The sequence below is a fragment of the Perognathus longimembris genome, chromosome 7 (assembly GCF_023159225.1).
Source record: "Perognathus longimembris pacificus isolate PPM17 chromosome 7, ASM2315922v1, whole genome shotgun sequence".
NCBI classification, from domain to species: Eukaryota; Metazoa; Chordata; class Mammalia; order Rodentia; family Heteromyidae; genus Perognathus; species Perognathus longimembris.
Genome location: NC_063167.1, coordinates 5,166,290 through 5,185,044, shown reverse-complemented (window position 1 = coordinate 5,185,044; position 18,755 = coordinate 5,166,290). Strand labels below are relative to the sequence as shown.

General features: G+C 39.5%; 1 protein-coding gene across 3 annotated transcripts in view; it reads left to right on the top strand.

Annotated features, from left to right (window-relative positions):
- Rere (arginine-glutamic acid dipeptide repeats) overlaps positions 1–18,755 on the top strand; it is a 370,202-nt gene that overhangs the window by 146,317 nt on the left and 205,130 nt on the right. For 2 of the 3 annotated variants that reach the window (XM_048350173.1, XM_048350174.1), the window contains exons 3-4: positions 3,274–3,344; positions 12,549–12,674. In XM_048350173.1, the coding sequence (XP_048206130.1) occupies positions 3,274–3,344; positions 12,549–12,674 (197 nt within the window). The remainder of the gene's footprint in view (positions 1–3,273; positions 3,345–12,548; positions 12,675–18,755) is intronic. The other variant, XM_048350176.1, reaches the window with a different exon arrangement.

The window sequence follows — 18,755 nt, the reverse complement described above, 5'->3', positions numbered from 1 at the left end:
TACAGATTCTTTGCAAAGAGAATAAATTCTCAAAATTTATTCCCTCTGGTGTGAACATATGATTGATTATAAACATCATATGATCAGGAACTGGTGGTGTGATAGATAGGGCTTGGCACACAGCAGAGGAATTGGTATTTTGGAGAATGTGGCCTAGGGGAGGAGGGCATTCAGTGCAGCAAGTTTCTTGTCACATGAACTTAAAAAGTGGAAATCATTACTGAGAAAGTGAAAACATTCCCTCCCTCCCTCCCTCCCTCCCTCCCTCCCTCCCTCCCTCCCTCCCTCCCTCCCTCCCTCCCTCCCTCCCTCCCTCTATAGGAAACTATGAGATCTCATATGGAAAAAAGAGCACATTGTAGACTGCAGTTTCTGGTCAGGTTGACTGAGATTAGTATATAATTGATATCTAGTCATTTGAAATGTTAGAAATGGGTGCAACAGGGACTCAGAAATTAAGAACATTGGGTTATTAAACAATTGTGCAAGTTAGCTGGTGCTGGTGGCTCATACCTGTAATCCTCACTAATCAGGAGGCTGAGATCTAAGGATTGTGGTTCGAAGCCAGCCAGAGTAGGAAAGGCCATGAGACTTTTATCTCCAACAAATTATTCAGAAAAAAGCCAGAAGTGGCACTGTGGTTCAAAGTGGTAGAGTGCTAGCCTTGAACAAAAGAAGCTCAGGGACAGTGCCCATGCTCTGAGTTCAAGCTCCATGACCCAACAAAACAAAACAAAAAAATCATGCAAGTTGGAGCTATAGCAGTGTGTGTGTGTGTGCACGCGTGCGTGCACGCATGCATGCATGTTGATTTCTTCTGTTTTATTAAGGCTATGAAGAGAAGTATCTGCTGTGGCGGGTAGAGGTCTTTAGCTTGTTGCTGAAGATGATTGGCTTGTTAAATGGATATTGCTTGAATGTTGAAGCAGCTTTGTTCAGCATCTGGGCCATGGAACAAGACAGAAAGCTCAGTCAATGATACACTCTTGAGCTGCTGGTTTGTGTGGACTCGGGGACTGATGAGCTGTTGAGTCCAAACCCAGAAGTCAGATGGGAAATTCCAGTGCCTAGTTTACTTTCATATTTTTTCTTTTTCTGAAATGAGTTTTCTTGTTGTTTTGTTTTTTGGCCAGTCCTGGGGCTTGAACCCAGAGCCTAAGCACTGTCCCTAGCTTCTTTTTGCTCAAGGGTAACACTTTACCACTTGAGCCACAGCACCACTTCTGGCTTTTTCTATATATGTGGTGCTGAGGAATTGAACCCAGGGCTTCATGTATACGAGGCAAGCACTCTACCACTAGGCCACATTCTCAGCCCCTGAAATAAGTTTTGAGTAGAAAGGTCTTGAGTTCCTGTAGAAGTGTCCTGGATAGAGCATGCCCTTTAATAAGGGCTTTGTTCATGGTCTAAACTTGAGTGGGTTTGCCAGTACTTAAGGGGAAATATGGACTGTCCCACTGGAGGCGTGACAAATTGCTGCTCTGTTTTTCTTTGGGTCTTAATTAATATATGCGACAAACAAAGCCAGAGAGGAATTTGCTCATGTCAAAAACATGAAGTCACACTCATATAGAAGGGTTAGGAGAAAGGATAACACAAGGAATATTTTCAGTGTGGGCATTGAGATCACTCCTAGACTTGATTGACAGTGAATACCTTTACTTAGTAACAGACTTTCCTGTCCTAAGATTTATGATGACTTTAAGTTGTAATGTTGAGGGTCTTTTACCGTTCCATTGACATTGCTTTGCATAAAGTCATTGGTTTTTTTTTTTTTTTTTTTTTTTTTTTTGCCAGTCCTGGGGCTTGGACTCAGGGCCTGAGCACTGTCCCTGGCTTCTTTTTGCTCAAGGCTAGCACTCTGCCACTTGAGCCACAGCACCATTTCTGGCTGTTTTCTCTATATGTGGTGTTGGGGAATTGAACCCAGGGCTTCATGTATACAAGGCAAGCACTCTTTCTACTAGGCCATATCCCCTCTTTTTTTTTTTTTAAGTGTCTTTAACATGCAATACAAAAAAGCAATCTTTTAGACTCCAGCTGTTGATAGCATGAAACAATTGAATTGCTCAACCACTGCAATAGCAAATGCAATTTAAAAGGTGCTCCTCTTCCTTAAACAATGTAATTTGGTTTATTTCATTGTATCTCTGATTGGCTGCTTGTTTTTTAACAATTAGAAAATAAAATGTTTGTAGGTTAATATTTAATAGTAAGTAACCCAGAAGGAAATAGATGCATTTTCATTCCATAGTAAGGTGCTTATGGGCTGGGGATATGGCCTAGTGGCAAGAGTGCCTCATATACGTGAGGCCCGGGGTTCAATTCCCCAGCACCACATATACAGAAAATGGCCAGAAGTGGTGCTGTGGCTCAAGTGGCAGAGTGCTAGCCTTGAGCAAAGAGAAGCCAGGGACAGTGCTCAGGCCCAGAGTCCAAACCCCAGGACTGGCCAAAAAAAAAAAAAAAAAGGTGCTTATAATAGCTTGGTCACACCAGTCTACTATTGCTCTTTGTGAAACCAGAGAGCATCTACCTCAAAACACTTATTTATGATTTAATGTATAGTTGTTTTCCTTTAATTTATTTCCTTTTCCTTTCGTTCTTCTCTGTGTGGGTGTGTGTGTATGTGTGTGAGAGAGAGAGAGAGAGGAGAGAGGGGATAGATATGCTTGAATCCAGGGCCTTGCCACCTATAAGGTAGATTCTCAGCCACTGAGCTACATGTCCAGCTCCAATCCCTCTACCTCTTTTCATTTATTTTCTTTTTAAACAAGTTTTGCTACATAGATCCAGTTGAGTTTATACTTACTACCTCCTGTCTCAGACTCCTAAGCGATTCGATTGCAGATGTATATCACTATGCTCAGCTTGATGTGTAATGGGCATATGTCTGTGCGTATGTGCCTGTATTGGGGGTTGAATTTAGGGCCAACTAGGCAGGAGCTTGAGCCACACACTTCCAGGTTTTGATTTGTAATTTTAATCAAGTAATTAATTTAGCTAAATTTCTTCATCTGAATATGGATAGTCCTATGGGGATCCTACCGTCTTCCTTCCTCCAAATAGAGATTTCCAGGTTCTTTAAATTATCAAAGGGCTGTTTACTTTTAGCTTAATTTTATTTATAACTTAGTATCACCTTTGGCAAGATTTCTTAAAAGGCATATGATTTGTAATTTTAGTCATTTATTTATGCAGTGGCTTTGTGGGCCTTGTCTTTTTCCCTTAACAGTAAATGCCATTGTTTTAAATTTTCTTTTTCTTTTAAAGACTGTGTGTATATCGAGAGTCGGAGGCCAAACACACCGTATTTCATCTGTAGCATCCAAGACTTCAAACTGGTAAGCATTTTTAACCTGCTGTTTGTTCTGCTCTGGACCTTCTCTGTTTCTAGCTCCTTTGGCTGACTTGATTGTGTGTCCCAGTCTGCTCTTGTGCGAAGTGTCACCATCAGTGCTGAAATAAGGTCCCTGATAGTTAATCTCCTTAGTGATGTGACAGTGCTAATGCTTTGTGTTGTAAGCAGTGTTTCTGAAGTGTTCCTTTAGTAGTGGTGCTGACAATTTCAGAGATTGCTCTGTGCTCTGAGGTAGTTTGTTTCTTCCTAGCCATTGTTAAGAATGTGAAGCAAAGTTATGAACTAATAAGCAGGAAATAGGAGAGCTAGAAACTAGTTTCCTGAGAAAAACTGTAATTTTCTTTGGTATACCTCAAACCTCTTTGTAGGATCTCTTAGAGACAGAAGTCAAGAGGAGGAAGTCTGGTATAGACATGACATAACTTTGTCACTGAGAACGTGCTCTGGGAAGTAGGTCTGTGTTGATGCTGCCTATTATCAGATCTCTTGGTTTTTGACTAGTGGTTCCCACACTTTGGTTTTTGGAGATCTCAGGATTTTGTAAAGATTTTGCACAAATAAACAGCCTTAGTCTTATGTACATAAATACACCACACACACACCTAAACAAATGTTTTACAAACATATTAATAAACTTGTGATTTTTTTTTTTTAAACTAAGGAAGCCAGGTCCTTGTGGCTTACCCCCTCTAATCCTAGCTACTCAGGATGCTGAGATCTGACAGTTTTGAATTCAAGGCAGCTTGGGTGAAGTTAGATCCTATCTCAAAAACAAACAAAAAATTACAAAGAAAAAGGCTAGAGGTTAGGCCCAAGTGTTAGAGCACTTGGGTAGCTTGTGTGAGGCCCTGTATTCAATTACTAGTACTAAAAAAGAATAAAAAGGGCTTACATCTTTTCTACAAGTAAACTGATTATGTAAAATACATAGTAGTATGCATAAAAGTAGTATGCATACAGAGTAGTATCGTTTGCAAATCTTTTGAAACATTTCAGTCTTGGAATGAGATCCTTCTACTTGAAAAGGTTGTGAACCACAGTCTACCTACCTATAGCTTACATATAGAAAAATCCTATTTCAGAAAATCCTGTTTCAGTGTCTGTGGGTATCCTCATTTCTAATATTTTTGCTATGCAACTGTTTGTGTTCTGATATGCATTTTATATGATTTTAGAATAAAGAAAAGGAATATAATAAAAATCTGTTGTGCATTTACTTCTTATGTTTATTTATTGTTAGTAGGTGGCGTATACCTTTCTTGGCTATTTTGCAAAGCAATCTTGCGGTTTAATCAAATGTTTTATATTTGGTTTTCAGGCCAATATGAGTTTTTACCTTTTTTGGAGGTCTTTGCTCTTGTGAATTTTTTTTTTTTTCAGATACTGCACTGATAATGAAAATTTGGGAGGTGGCTTTGTTTCGAGAAGAGTTTTCTTTTGGTAGTGGCCGCTGCTGCTGCTGCTTTCCCCTGCTTGTTATCTGCCTGTGTGAATTTTACTAACACAAATGCCACTGCCCCGTGGAAAATAGATAGCTGTGAAATAAAATTGCAGAGATTTTTCTTTTACCTATTAGATTGTGAGCCCCTTTATACAATTTTTTTTCCTTCACATTAGCAGGTGCCTTCATGTTTGAACAGCGTCTTTTATGAAATGCTGATTGCAGTGTGATAGTTGCTGTTCTGGGCAGAGGTTCCTGCTGAGTTACAGTAATTGCTTGGGGTATTAGCAGCAATAAAAGCAGAAGCTTCTGTTGTTAGTATTGGTCTGGTCCAACACATTAAAGCATCTGCAAAAACAAGTGAGAAGTTGGGTGTGATATATTTGGAGACCTTTGTAAAATCACATACTGCTATTTCTTATGTGTTTGAGGTTCTGTATTGAGCATGTTTGTAACAGTAGTTGTGTAAGTATAATGGCGATGATGAAATATTTTCTCCTGAAGAAATGTAGTTTTTCCCAACTTTCTGCTTTTCTTGGTTCTTCATAGTTATGAAAAGATAACTGAATAGATGAGAATAATCAGGATTTTCCCTTTTCCAGTTTACCTAAACTAAAAAGGAAAAGAGATGAGCAGAAGGAAATGCTTTATCTGCAAGATTTTAAAAAGAAGAGATTGGAGTTGCTTTTACCCATAACAAAATGGGGCAAACTGGAACAATAAAAAATGGAAACAAAAACTGAATAGCTTTGGAATAGTGACAGAATTACATTTTATCTTCTTAACTATAATGAAACAAAAAGTTGGTATAGGGTTGTAACTGAGCAGTGTGTTTCTTTGCTTACATAAAAAAAAAAAGCATTAATCATTTTACCACGGTGGATAAATTTTGAGTGCCAGGCATATATTGCGACTGTTTAAAAAAATGAATGTGGACGTGTGTTTTATAGTATTTATTACAGTGGCTAGGGTCTAAGGTAAGATAAACAGTGTTGAAGACGATAAAAGCTTAATGACTTAAGAAGTGAGAATGAGGGAACATTTTCTACCAGCCATGGGGAATAGCATAATGCCAATTTATTGAACTTTGGGGGCTCTGAGTAACATTTCATTAACTAGTTCTAGGTGAGATAAAGAGTCTGTGGGTTTTCTTTAGGATTTTTGGTTGTCTTCTAGGTCCTGCTACTATATTCACCTAGAATCTGGGTCCATGCCATAGTACTTGGCTGCTTTTATGCCCTGATTTATGTCTTTCATTCCGTGAGACTATTTAGACAGCTTCCCTTTCCCTCTCAGAATGTCCCAATTTGGATGATGGGTTATGTAGCAATCTTGTCTGTGTGATTTCTGCTTTAATGTTTAAGCATAAGAACACAGGACCACACCACCTCCCACCGACAGGTGTATTTATAGTATAGACTTTCACAGGAGTGAAAATAGGGTGGAGGCTGTGACAGTATAGGATAGTGAAGTTCCTAACCTTGCCGAGGCTTGTAAAGATAGCATTTTCAAGGGAAATGAATTATGTATTTTATTAGGAAGCATTCGTTGTCATAGGAAGTACTTGTTTGATTGGCTCTTTTCCAAACTAGGAGCTTTGGTTTTGGTTGAATATATTGGCCAAGGTTATTTATGGAAGAAGTAATCAAAATTGGGGCTAAAGTGAGCGGGAGAGGTTACATGAGCAGAATATGCTTAATTAGAAGTAGGAAGGAGGAGCAACAATTAAATAAGCCAGTGTTGTACCTTAGGTTTTTTAATCTGTCTGAGAAATAATAAAGTATCTGGTAAATTTCTTTAGCTCTTTAAAACAGTAGCAGTATGGAATGGCAATCTGTGATCTTTTGTTGCCTGGCTGGAAAAGATTAATTGGGCCAAATTTCTTTTTAATAATTTGGAATTGGGAAGCCGAGAAACTGGGGAAATTAGCAAGGTTGGCACAGGCTTGGGCAAGCTGATAAGCTTGGGTGGGAGTTCTGGGAATCAGTGAGACCTCTCAGCTGATTGCACCCCGACCTCCCCCGTGGCCTGCTGTTCTCATGCTTCTCTCCATCATGTTGTTACATTATCCTCTTGCTCCTTCTCAGTGTGATTTGGATAGATTGAAGGTTCTCCAGTAATGACAACTAGCAACGGAAAGTCTTTTGCTGCCCCCTCTCCTCCAAAGGTTTTTTCTAGGTCAGCATGTGACTTAGTTTGCTTTGAGGGTTTTCTTCCTGAGTGTCAAGGATCATCAAGGAATATTTTATACCAGAATGCAAATAGTAATGTTTTGGATCATGATAAACACCTCTGACTGGTATTTGTTAAACATCTTCAGGGGCCTAAGAAAGTACTAAATATTGTTCTTTTGGTAATCTGAGAGTAAAATTGTATGATTCGTAGAATTACTACATGTCAGCCTTTTTATTTTTTGAGAATACTCTGAATAGGATTAATAGGAAGAAGAACATTAATTTTTTTCTTCCAAGAGGAAGGTTTCTTTCTTGCTTTTATTAAAGCAAACATTCCATTTGTATGAGAAACCAGAGTATTAACCCAATAGGGTTCTAGAAATAAAAATGGAGTTAGATAATGCTCGCAGAGAATATCACAGATAAAGTAAATTTGATTCCGCTTGACTGTTCCTTGTAGTACCTCTACCTCTTTATTCATAGGGCAGTAATCAAAGCCATTATTTTAATATTCTGCCTGAGAATGCTGTGTGCATTCTTAAATTTAATCATACTATAGAAGTATAGTTTTGGTTTTCTAGAGTTATTTTCAAGTGTTAACCTCAAGTAATTTTCCAGAAGGATGGGTAATTATTACAAATACAATTTTCTATGCTATTGATTTGTTTTATTAAAAATAGGCAGCCAGGAGCTGGTGGCCCACACCTGTAATCCTAGTTACTTGGGAAGCTGAGGTCTGAAGATTGTGGTTCAAAGCCAGCCTGGGCAGAAAAGATCTGTGAGACTCTTCTCCAGTTAACCACCAGAAAACCGGAAGTGGTGCTGTGGCTCAAAGTGGGAGAGCACTAGCCTTGAGCCTGCGTGGGAAGATGACAAAAAACTCTAGGACAGCACCCAGGCCCTGGTTTCAGGCTCCACGACCAACAAAAAATAAAAGTAAAGTAGACAAATCATCCTTAAACCTAGTCTGGAGATGGCTAGATTTGAGAAAATTGATGACACTATGGTTTTTGTTGGACATGCTGACAGAAGTGTGGTGGTGTGTTCTCTATTTTCTAAACAGCAATCATTCTTTTTTTAGATTTTTTTTAAATTATAAAAGCATTGTACAGAGGGGTGACAGTTACATAACTCAGGTAATGAGTCCATTTCTTTTGGACAGTGTCACCCTTTCCTTCACTGTCTCTTTCTACATAATGTCAGGAGTATTGCTGCTGCATTTGTTTGCCCTGTGTCCCTCCATTTCTGTGCTCCCCTTGCCCTCCCGAAGACAGATACACGAACAAGCAAGACAGAATGAAAAGAAAACAAAATCAACAAAGAAGAAACTTCATTTTTGTGGCTGGCTGTGAGTGTGGAGTAGGTTAAGACTACACCTCACTAGCTAACCTTGGGAAAGACACATCCCCTGCTATGAATATGTGTGGGGCCGAATTATTCCATATTACTATTATGGTATGATTGAATACCGTATTTCTTTCTATATATCAGAGACTTCTGAGATCAGGTGGGGGAAACATTTTGAAATTTCTCTTAGCTTACTCCAAAGCAGATTGATTGCCATCCACTAGCGTTTACAGGTGCGTTCCCTGACAGTACAACAGAGGAAGGGCTACAGAGATTGTCTTCAGCTTAGGTTCACTTGTCATTGAAAATGCCCTCGCTCCCTGTATTTACTTTCTCAGAAGTGGATTGAGAGCAATATGAAGCTGGTTTTATTCTTTAAAATGAAAACTTACTGAGGATATGTAATTACACCCTTTTTTCATTTTTGTTAGAAGATGTAGGCAAAACTGTGTTTCCAGATAGAGACTTCATTGACATGCACTTTGGGTTCATGAAGTGAATTGATTAGATTTATGCATTGTATACCACAATGTTCATTCAAGCGTGGTTCTTGTGACCATGCAGCACAGAAAGTGTTGTTTGTGCACATTCAGAAAATGGTTATTCGTTTTAATAGCAGAAAATCCCATCAGTATGATGGGATCAGGGAAGGCCTCTGCATTAGTTTGAACATAACTAGTTCACAATTTGGGATATGTTATTCTGGAACTAAGATGAAGGGTGGTAGACTGCACTGATTAAGAGTTGGGATTTTGACCTCTGTTTGTCTGAGTTCATGTATGCTACCTACCTCAGTTGTTGTCTTTTAGGACCTTGGGTAAGAAGGTATTTAACCTCTTAACTTTGCTTTACCTGTGTAGTTGGGATATTTTTAGGATTGGTGCAGCCTACAAATTTTGCAGCACAAGACCTGCCCCATATAACGCCAGTGATTTTGTTGTTGATGCATAGTTGCTTTTCTAGATTTACTTATGCTTTGTAAAGACACATATCTTTTGTATTTGTTCACTGATGAATTCTGTATGCTCAGCACATTGCCTGACCATAATATTAAATAGTGACTGAAGGTAACATTTCGGTGGGAAAGTAAAAAAAGCATGAAGTTCGAAAAACAGACAAAAAACAGTAGCAGTAGTTCTTTGATAAAATGACATTCACTGACTGCATATACTTAGCTTTGTGTCTAGTAATTCCAGAAAGTCTTATTTGCATTTGAACCTCTTGATAGCCTGCAGTGTGCAGTATTTATGTGTTTAAATAATAAAAATTCCTTTTAAAGTACTTCTTTTCTTTTCTGTCTTAAAAATAGAGCTTAGGGAGTTTTAAATAAGTATCACCAAAGTCATAACATTTTTTAGGTGTCATTGTATTCTGGTTTGAATTTTCTATATGGCTGACTTCTACCAAAGATAAACAAGAGCTTGGTCTATTTGTAAGCATCCCAGGAAAGGCTGCCCTTTGAAAAATGTTTGTAAGTGTGGTGACTCCATTTTGTGTGAACAGAAGATGTGATTTGGCCTAGTTTCTGATGGCCCTCAAGGTGGGCCTCACAGAATGGAGCTCTTGGCTGATTTGGATGTGCTCTATAAGAAAAGTTGTGCCATCCAGTTACATACAGCTTTGTGTGTAATGACGCACAAGCCTTAAAGTGTGTACAAAATGTTTGTAGATTTTTAGATTGTGGCCTGCAATATTCCTTGTAGAGATGATGGAATACACAGCTGAAATAATTCTTTCAAAGAAATGGTCTTTTCTGTTAGCTTAGTGCTCTTACCTGTCAGAAAGTGTGTTTTTCTGCATGATTGTATTCTTTAACAGTCATACCCCCTTGTTTTATTTTGAGGCAGAAAATAATAATTGTACATTTTGGTAGGATACAGTATGCAGTTCCCAAGGCAAGACATGATATTTATTACTGAATTCTTCTTGAAGCTACCATTTTTTTTCCTTCGCTTAAAATAAAGGTCAGTCTTGCTCATGTCAGTGTTTAAAAAAAAAAGGTACATAGGGCACTCAGTTTTCAATTTCATACTGCTGTGAGCAAGGACTTGATGTCCCTCACATATGTAAATTTGAAGTTTATAATCATTTAACTCAGGAAGAGATGAGGTAGACAAATTCCTCAGTGTTGGGGTGGATGGATGGAGGGGGTGGGGTTGTTGGTAGCCATACCCATAGGTATGGGAGAAGAGTTTTTAGTCCTTGCATCCCTTCTGTATGATGTGGATGTCAGATCAGAAGTGGACAGAGGCATTCCTGGAAGTAGGACTCAGAGTGAGACTCTGGGAGTAAATGGTCTCAGAGCATCTTGTTTGGCCCATTTCTGATTTCAGTCTTGGCTGGCAGGCAGGATAGGCCATTGGGACCTAAAGTTGTTGTTTGCCAGTCCTGGGGCTTGAACTCAGGGCCTGAGCACTGTCCCTGGCTTCTTTTTGCTCAAGGCTGGCACTCTAGCACTTGAGCCACAGCGCCACTTTTGGCTTTTTCTGTGTATGTGGTGTTGAGAGGTCTGTGGGACAATATTGGTGAAATTGTATTCAAATTTGATTCCTTAGAATTGGAAATTTGTAATCTGTATGTATATATGTATGTGTATATGTATGCATGTATCAAGAAGCAACTTGAAATTCTCAGAAAGACCCATTAACAGTACTGAGAAAAAAATAGGGAAATTGAGCTATTGTCAGTATTTTCTGGTAAGATCAGTGATTTGATTTGAAAAGGCTTTTTTAAATACTTAAGGTATTTTGACAATCACTTGAACTACTTGGGTATTTAAAGTAATGTTGTAGATATTTTCTTTTTAATTTAAAACTCTTCATCTGAGTAGATGAAGATTTGACTTGGAGGTTGGAATTCTGGTTAATTGAATTGTGGATGTAAGAGATCAGCGAGTTTTGCTTTTGTTTTCATGTTATGCTGAGAAATATTGACTGTACTGTACATTGGAAGGTACAGTTAAATTTGACAAGCTGGCTGGGGGAGAAGGGAAGAGGTCTAACTGCCATCTCTGTTGTCGTTGAGGTGATGGGAATCCAGTGTCCTAGACAGTGGCTTTTGGAGAACAGAGAAGAAAGTGATCATGATAAAGGCGTTCCTTTTATTAGCTTATTTTTTGTTACTTTGTCTTGGGATGGGTGTCAAAAGAGATCCACAAAAATGAGTAGTTGATGGATTTTTTTAAATTGAAATCTTGGTTTACAGGAATTGTTAGAGAATGTTTCTCAGAATTATATGTAATGAAATCTTAATAAGGATTTAATAATAAAAGTTTGTTTATCTGTAATTTTAAAACAACATGAAGAACAGAGGTTTTTTAGCTATATGAAAGTAGATTATTTGCCATTTTAAAGTCCATCTAATGCTACACGAAATGGAATTGGTTAGTTTTTAAAAAAATGTTATGTGCTCGCTATAATGTTTGAAAGGGAACATGTTTGACTATTATCTAAAGTATCTGTACTGATACTTAACAAGGACCGTACTGGCTTTCAGAAGTTGCTGTCCAGTCTTTTTCTACTGGTCTTAACTGGTTTTGAAGTTGTTTTTTTTTTTTAAAGTGGTACATATTAAACTGTTTCTGTCCCTGCAAGAAGAAAATGACTGTCTTGAACTTAATGCTCTATGCATGTTCATTATCCTCACCTTGTGGGCATTTTGAGGAAATTAAGCTTAATTTGAATGTAATCTTTTCTTCCTCTGCTTTAAAGATTCTATTTATCTTGCCCTCAGCTTTACAAAATTAAACTAAGGACTTTCAGAAAGTGACAGGGTTTTTCTTTGGCTCCCCTGATGGCTCAAAAATTTGCATAGTATGCCCACATCTTGTGCTTTTAGCATCTCACCTTAGAAACTCTTCTGAAAGCTCAGTTTGTCCACTGTTATGTTTATCTGACTCCATTGATTTTACTATTATTAAAAGCAAAGCATGCAAATGTTACTGTGCCTTGGCATTTTGTCACATCTTACCTTGGTTATTTTGAGGGGCACACACCATACTCTTGGGGACAGGACTTAGGTTAAAACATGAGCCATGAGGCTCCTATGTATACTCACATTGGAATTAGGAGACAGCTTTCACTAATCCAGCCCTAGAACAAACTCTCTGAGATGTCAGAGACTGCTAAAGGAGTTTTGTAGAGACCTACTGTGTGCTGAGTGCCCCTAATAACCAGGGCATGAGAGAGCATTGGGCACGTTAACTTAAAACTCTTTTCTTTTTTAGGTCCACAACTCCCAGGCCTGTTGCAGATCTCCAACTCCTGCTTTGTGTGAGCCCCCAGCATGCTCTCTGCCGGTGGCGTCACAGCCACCGCAACACCTTTCTGAAGCCGGGAGAGGGCCTGTAGGGGTAAGGAGAATCCCGTTTTTAAAAGCTGTCAGCATTTTATATCCCATAGGGTATAAAATAGGAACATTACCTCCCTCCCCAGAGCCCCTTTAAAAATGTGCTGTATCACACCTGTTTTTAATAGTAATGAGTACATGCACAGAGGAAGCAAGATACGGGACTTGCCTTACCCCTCTAGGACAGTTCCAGAAGCGAGCGGGGTTTGGGGAAGGGTATTTGGGCACCAGCAGAGAGCATGCTGGGCTGCTGCAAGGAGCAGGAGCTGGCAATCAGCAGCGAGTATGGATGTTGGCAACTGAAATGGGGGACGAAGGGGGTAAGTTTGAGCCCAAGTGTTGAGTGTATGTTTCCCCCAGTCTCATCAGGACTCATGGCCCACGAAGTTAAACTTTTTCGGATACTACCCTCCTGGGACATTCTATAGAAGGCTGTTCAGAAATGGTGAGCTTTTTATTGTAGTGGCAGATTGAGAACAAATACCACTTGAAAAAGCTGAGATTGGGGTGTAGGTCTTTCTCCTAGGTGTGATGTGAGGTGCATCAGGGTGTAGTGGTTGTAGCGCTCTACCAGTAGGACACAGGGGCCCATTCGGTGTGCGTGATCCCAGGGATTCTTCCTGTGTATGTAGTGAGACAAGTGTGTGTCCCCCCCCAAAAAAAACAACAACAACAACAACACCAAAATACAAAACAACAACAAAAAACGGTGTATACACTTTTTATTTCTGCTTCCTTTAGGAGGACTTAATGGTAACTTTTCTAAAAGATGGGCTTTGAACTAGGTTGCCAATCTGACTATAGGGCTAATGTTTTTACTAAATTAGGATAATGCACTTGCATGCATACAGAACAAAATAGTACCAGTACATGATGAATTCTTCCGTTGCAGTGCGCAACACTAGTATCTTAGCACTCAAAGAGTTCTCTGACTGGGCTGTGGCACTCAGGGAAGACTGTGGAGGGTGGAGGATTGAGGTGTGCTGAGTATGTGTTTGACCCCTCAGTTTGATGTGGATAGGTAGAATGGAAGAGCCCTCCAGGTAGACACACCAGCCTTGCCTGTAGGCAGTTAGGCAGTGCACCAGGGCAGTCTGGGAACTGTGAAAAGATGACTTGCAGATATCAGTGAAGAGCACAGGTTAGTGGAGTCTGGGCAGCTGAGGTGCGGATATAAAAATGGGTTCAATTCATAGGGGAATTTACAGGTTAGACAAGTTAAGATTTTTATGTGGTGTACAGAAAAGAGATTTTGCAGGCTTTAGAAATTTCAGCTGAGCTGTCTTACAAGCCACTGCTTCAGAAGATTCTTTGGGCAGCAGTGTCCATCATGGACTGGAGAAAGCTATAATTGGGAGACTACAACCATGACAGTAGGTCTATTAATACCCCATTGCAACAGGACTGGGGGCTGGCTCAAGTGATAGTGGGCTTGCCTAGCAAGTTCTAGGTTCTGACAAGTTCAATCCCCAGTACCATAAGAAAAAAGTATCAGTACTAAGAATAATAGTTACATTGGTTGCTGGTGGCTCACTACTAGGTACTCAGGAGGCTGAAAGCTGAGGATTGTGGTTCAAGGCTAGCCTGGGCAGGAAAGTCCATGACACTCTTTCTTATCTCCAATTAGCCACCAGAAAACCAGAAGTGGCACTGTGGCTCAAAGTGGTCGAGTGCTAGACTTGAGTGGAAAAAGCTCAGGGACAGTTCCCACAGGCCCTGAGTTCAAACCCCACAACTGAAAAATAAAACAAAAAGAAAAAATAAGGATAGTTATAACAATAAAACCATTTTCAATAGTTGCTATAATTATTTAGTAATTAGATGTTCTCCTCAAAAATGGGTTCCCACTAAGAAAGCCTTCAGTTTCCTGAAATACTACTTCACAATAGAGGAAAGACTCAAGGCAGTGGGTAGAAGTCTAGTCTCGGGGGTACTGTATTCATATCCAGGGTTAAGAACCAGGCTGGCACTTCCCCTCTCACTCCCTTCTCCTATATCTAGTTAAAAAGTGGATTTTATCTTTCGTGTAGCTATTTCTTGATTGATTGTCTTATCAATGCAATGAAGCATTAGAATGTTTTATTTATCATTAATACTAGCCAGGATTTTGCTGAATGGATTTAAAATTTTTGCTTAGAATAGTGATTTCTATTAGACTTTAACATTACAGATGACCGGTATTTATGTATTTGTTTTTTTTTTTTTAACAATAATGGTGTTACGCCCACTGATGATCTAAATAAATTCATGATTGGTGGAGCACTTGGGGATACTGTTAAGTGTAGGTTATAGAAGATTCTGTAGTAAGATGATGCATCTTCTGTTGGTCAGATGATGCCGCATAAAGCAAAGTGTATTGATTGTTCTTTAATGATACTTCATGCTGCCAAAGTCATTTGTGCTGGATCTGAATCGGATCCACTTGGCAGAGCTCCCTTCTGCCCCCACGTGTGGAGCTCTCATAAATTCTAATACAGTGTAATGGGAGAGCTGCTGGGAGGAAAAACTGATTACAGGCTTGCAGACAATATCATTAGTGGTTCTTGCCACGGTACACCAGATGTCTTCTCTAATAGACTATTTTTGTTAATTTAGTTTTTATAGGATAACATTACATCATAATTTAACTTTCTTTGCATATTCAGGTGTATGTGATCTGTGGTTCTACATTAATGGTAATAAACTCATTAGTTTTAATACATATATTTATCTTATTTGGTTTACATATGTATGTGTGTGTGTGTTCTGGAGAGACAGCATTTTTGTTACCAAGAAGCTTGGATTTTCTTTCTTTTCTTTTCTTTTTTTTTTTTTTTTAAGGGAGACATACTGTGTTCACCTGTGGAGAGTAGTGAGGGATAAAGGAAGGCAAAGATGACACTATCCAGATGATCCCTAGACTGGTTGAGATTTGAGATGATTCCAGCCCCACAGCTGACTTAAATTAAATGGCAGCATAGTAGAGGCCGTGTTCCAATTCAAGGATGGCGCTGCCACTGACGGGGATACCTTTATACCCATTAGCATGGACGTGGCTGTGCACACATGCCTGTGCGCCACACCCGACCTCTTCCTGTAGGAGATCAAGGCTAGTTCATGCATTGATGTGTTGAAAATTGCTTTGTTCTAGCCATGTGCTTCCCTATACTCAATGTATATAAATAATATTTATTATTACATAAGTTACATGAATTCTTGCTTTGAGAAATTACTTATGCTGGGTGCCAGTGACTCATGCCTGTAACCCTAGCTACTCAGGAGGCTGAGATCTGAGGATTATGGTATGAAGTCAGCCTGAGCAAGAAAGTTCATGAGATTCTTACCTCCAATTAACCACTGAAAAATTACAAGTGGAGCTGTGGGTCAAATGGTAGAGTGAGCAAAAACAACAACAAAGAAAAACCACAGGGACAGCACCTAGGTCCTAGTCCAGCAATCCCCCAAACAAAAAACCAAAACAACAACAACAACAAAAGATCAAGAATTTGGGTGAAGGCTGGGGATATGGCCTAGTGGCAAGAGTGCTTGCCTCGTTATGTACATGAGGCCCTGGGTTCGATTCCCCAGCACCACATATACAGAAAACGGCCAGAAGTGGCGCTGTGGCTCAAGTGGCAGAGTGCTAGCCTTGAGCAAAAAGGAAGCCAGCGACAGTGCTCAGGCCCTGAGTCCAAGGCCCAGGACTGGCCAAAAAAAAAAAAAAAAAAGTTGGGCCTAGCATTTCTCTACAATAAAATGACTGCCCCCATCTAGCTTCACCTGCTTTGCTTACAGAGAAATAATCTGGTGTCTAGCAGCAGAGGTGCAGTCTCTGAGTCCCCTGTTGGGTGAGGGGCTCCTTGGGCACCAAGCCATATTTACTTTACCTTAGATAGGTGTCTTTTTACTGCCCCATGTTACCAAGAACACTTTGATTTTTTTGGAGATCAGATAAAGATTTATTGCATGGACAGGTTGCCACAGGAAGACAGCCCCTCAGCCCATCTCTTTTGTTGTTCTCCAAGGATGATTTACTTAATGCCTTTTTAAACTTGTGACTATATGTCAAATCTGTGTAAAAAACATGTAGGTTTTCCTTAAGTAGTACATTATTATGCATCATTTTTAACATTAGTACCTTTTATGTTTGGGAATTTGGTACCATTTAATAATTAAAATGAATATTTATTATAAAATACTATTTTAGAAGTGGAGCCGATCATATACATTACCAACTTGTTTAGAAAGATCTGAAGTCTGGGTTGGCATGTTGGTATGTGCCTTTAATCCCATTGGTTGGGACAGCTGGCACTGGATTGCAAAGGAAGACTGTCTCAGAAGTCTAAAGAATGGCTGGGAATATGGCCTAGTGGTAGAGTGCTTGCCTTGCATACATGAAGCTCCTGGGTTCAATTCCTCAGCACCACATATTTAGAGAAAACCAGAAGTGGCGCTGTGGCTCAAGTGGTAGAGTACTAGTGCCTTGAGTGCTCAGGCCCTGAGTTCAAGCTCCATGACTGGCCCCCCGCCCCCCACCAAAAAAAAAAGTCTAAAGAACTCTTATCAGGTTCTGTTTAGCCATGTAGGATGGTTTCTCATTCTGCACTGTGGCTCCCTTGGTTGTCAACAAATATGCCAAAATAACTGTGGAGAAAGATACCAAGATTTCCTTCCTGTAATTGCAGTGAAAGAAATTAAAATGACTAAAATTTCAGAAGAATTGCTAATATAAATACTGGGATTTAATCCAACTAACTTAAAGGAAAGATGGTTATTTAGTGTGAAAAATTCTAAAACATACAACTGATATATATTTTATATGATGTAAAGACCAATAGGCATTAGAGAACACATGCCTTGTTTCCAGATGCACTTGTTTCACCTGGAGCAAGGATTGTCTGTCTGCTCCTCTGTAATGGCTGATCCCAAGCTCACTTGTCCTTCAGGCTCTCTTTCCATCATGCAAGCTCTGCTCCAAAAGGAACATCAAGACATATTTTCAGAGCACTGATTTCACAATCCCATTCTTTTATAACTGTCTAGGATTTAAGCAGGTTCTTGTTACAAATCTGTTGGATTTAGTGATTATTTGTAAGTGGTATTAAGCTGTGTCTTTTAGAATTATTTTTAATAATATTATTGAGGATTTGTGCTTAACTTTTTAGCACTACCCCTAGCTTTAGGATATACTAGTGTGTGTGTGTGTGTGTGTGTGTGTGTGTGTGTGTGTGTGTGTGTGTGTACTGAGGCTTGAACTCAGGGCCTCAGACTCTCATTTGGCTTTATGCTTAAGGCTAGGGCTCTACCACTTGCACCACAGCTCCACTTTTGGCTTTTTGGTGGTTAATTGTAGGTAAGCATCTCACAGATTTTTCTGCCTTGGCTGGCTTTGAACTGTTATCTTCAGGTTTTAGCCTCCTGAGTAGCATTACTGGTATGAGAATCAGCAGAATTTCATAATACCCATGTCACCTGTCTGTACTAGAAGGTCACTCTGGGTATGTGTGTATATATGGTATTGCTGTATAGCTTATGTTGGCCTTGAACTCTTGATCCTTTTACCTCAGTTTACCCTGTACCAGGAGTACAGGCATGTGCCAACATTGGCCTACTTTTTAAAATCTTGATCATTGAACTGGCATAGCCTACTATTTTGCCAGCAGATCCTACTGTGGAATTACTTTAAATCTCTTCATTCAAACCATATTATGTTGTACTCATGTTGTACTCATCTTGACAATGTGTACTTGCTGCTTTACCTATGTAAATGCAGTGTAAAATGTTTAACGTTTATTTCTTAAAACCACATTTACTTTTTATTGCCCATAACATAGATCAATCTGTTTTATTGCTTTATTTTAATTCCTATTTAAAACAAGTTGTAAAGAGTTGACTTGTCTTGTTTTCAAGGGCAATACCAGTGCATTTTACTTGCTGAAATTATTTAGAGACAGTGTTAAAAGATGTCTGAGGGGCTGGGGATATGGCCTAGTGGCAAGAGTGCTTGCCTCGTATACGTGAAGCCCTGGGTTCAATTCCTCAGCACCACATATACAGAAAATGGCCAGAAGTGGTGCTGTGGCTCAAGTGGCAGAGTGCTAGCCTT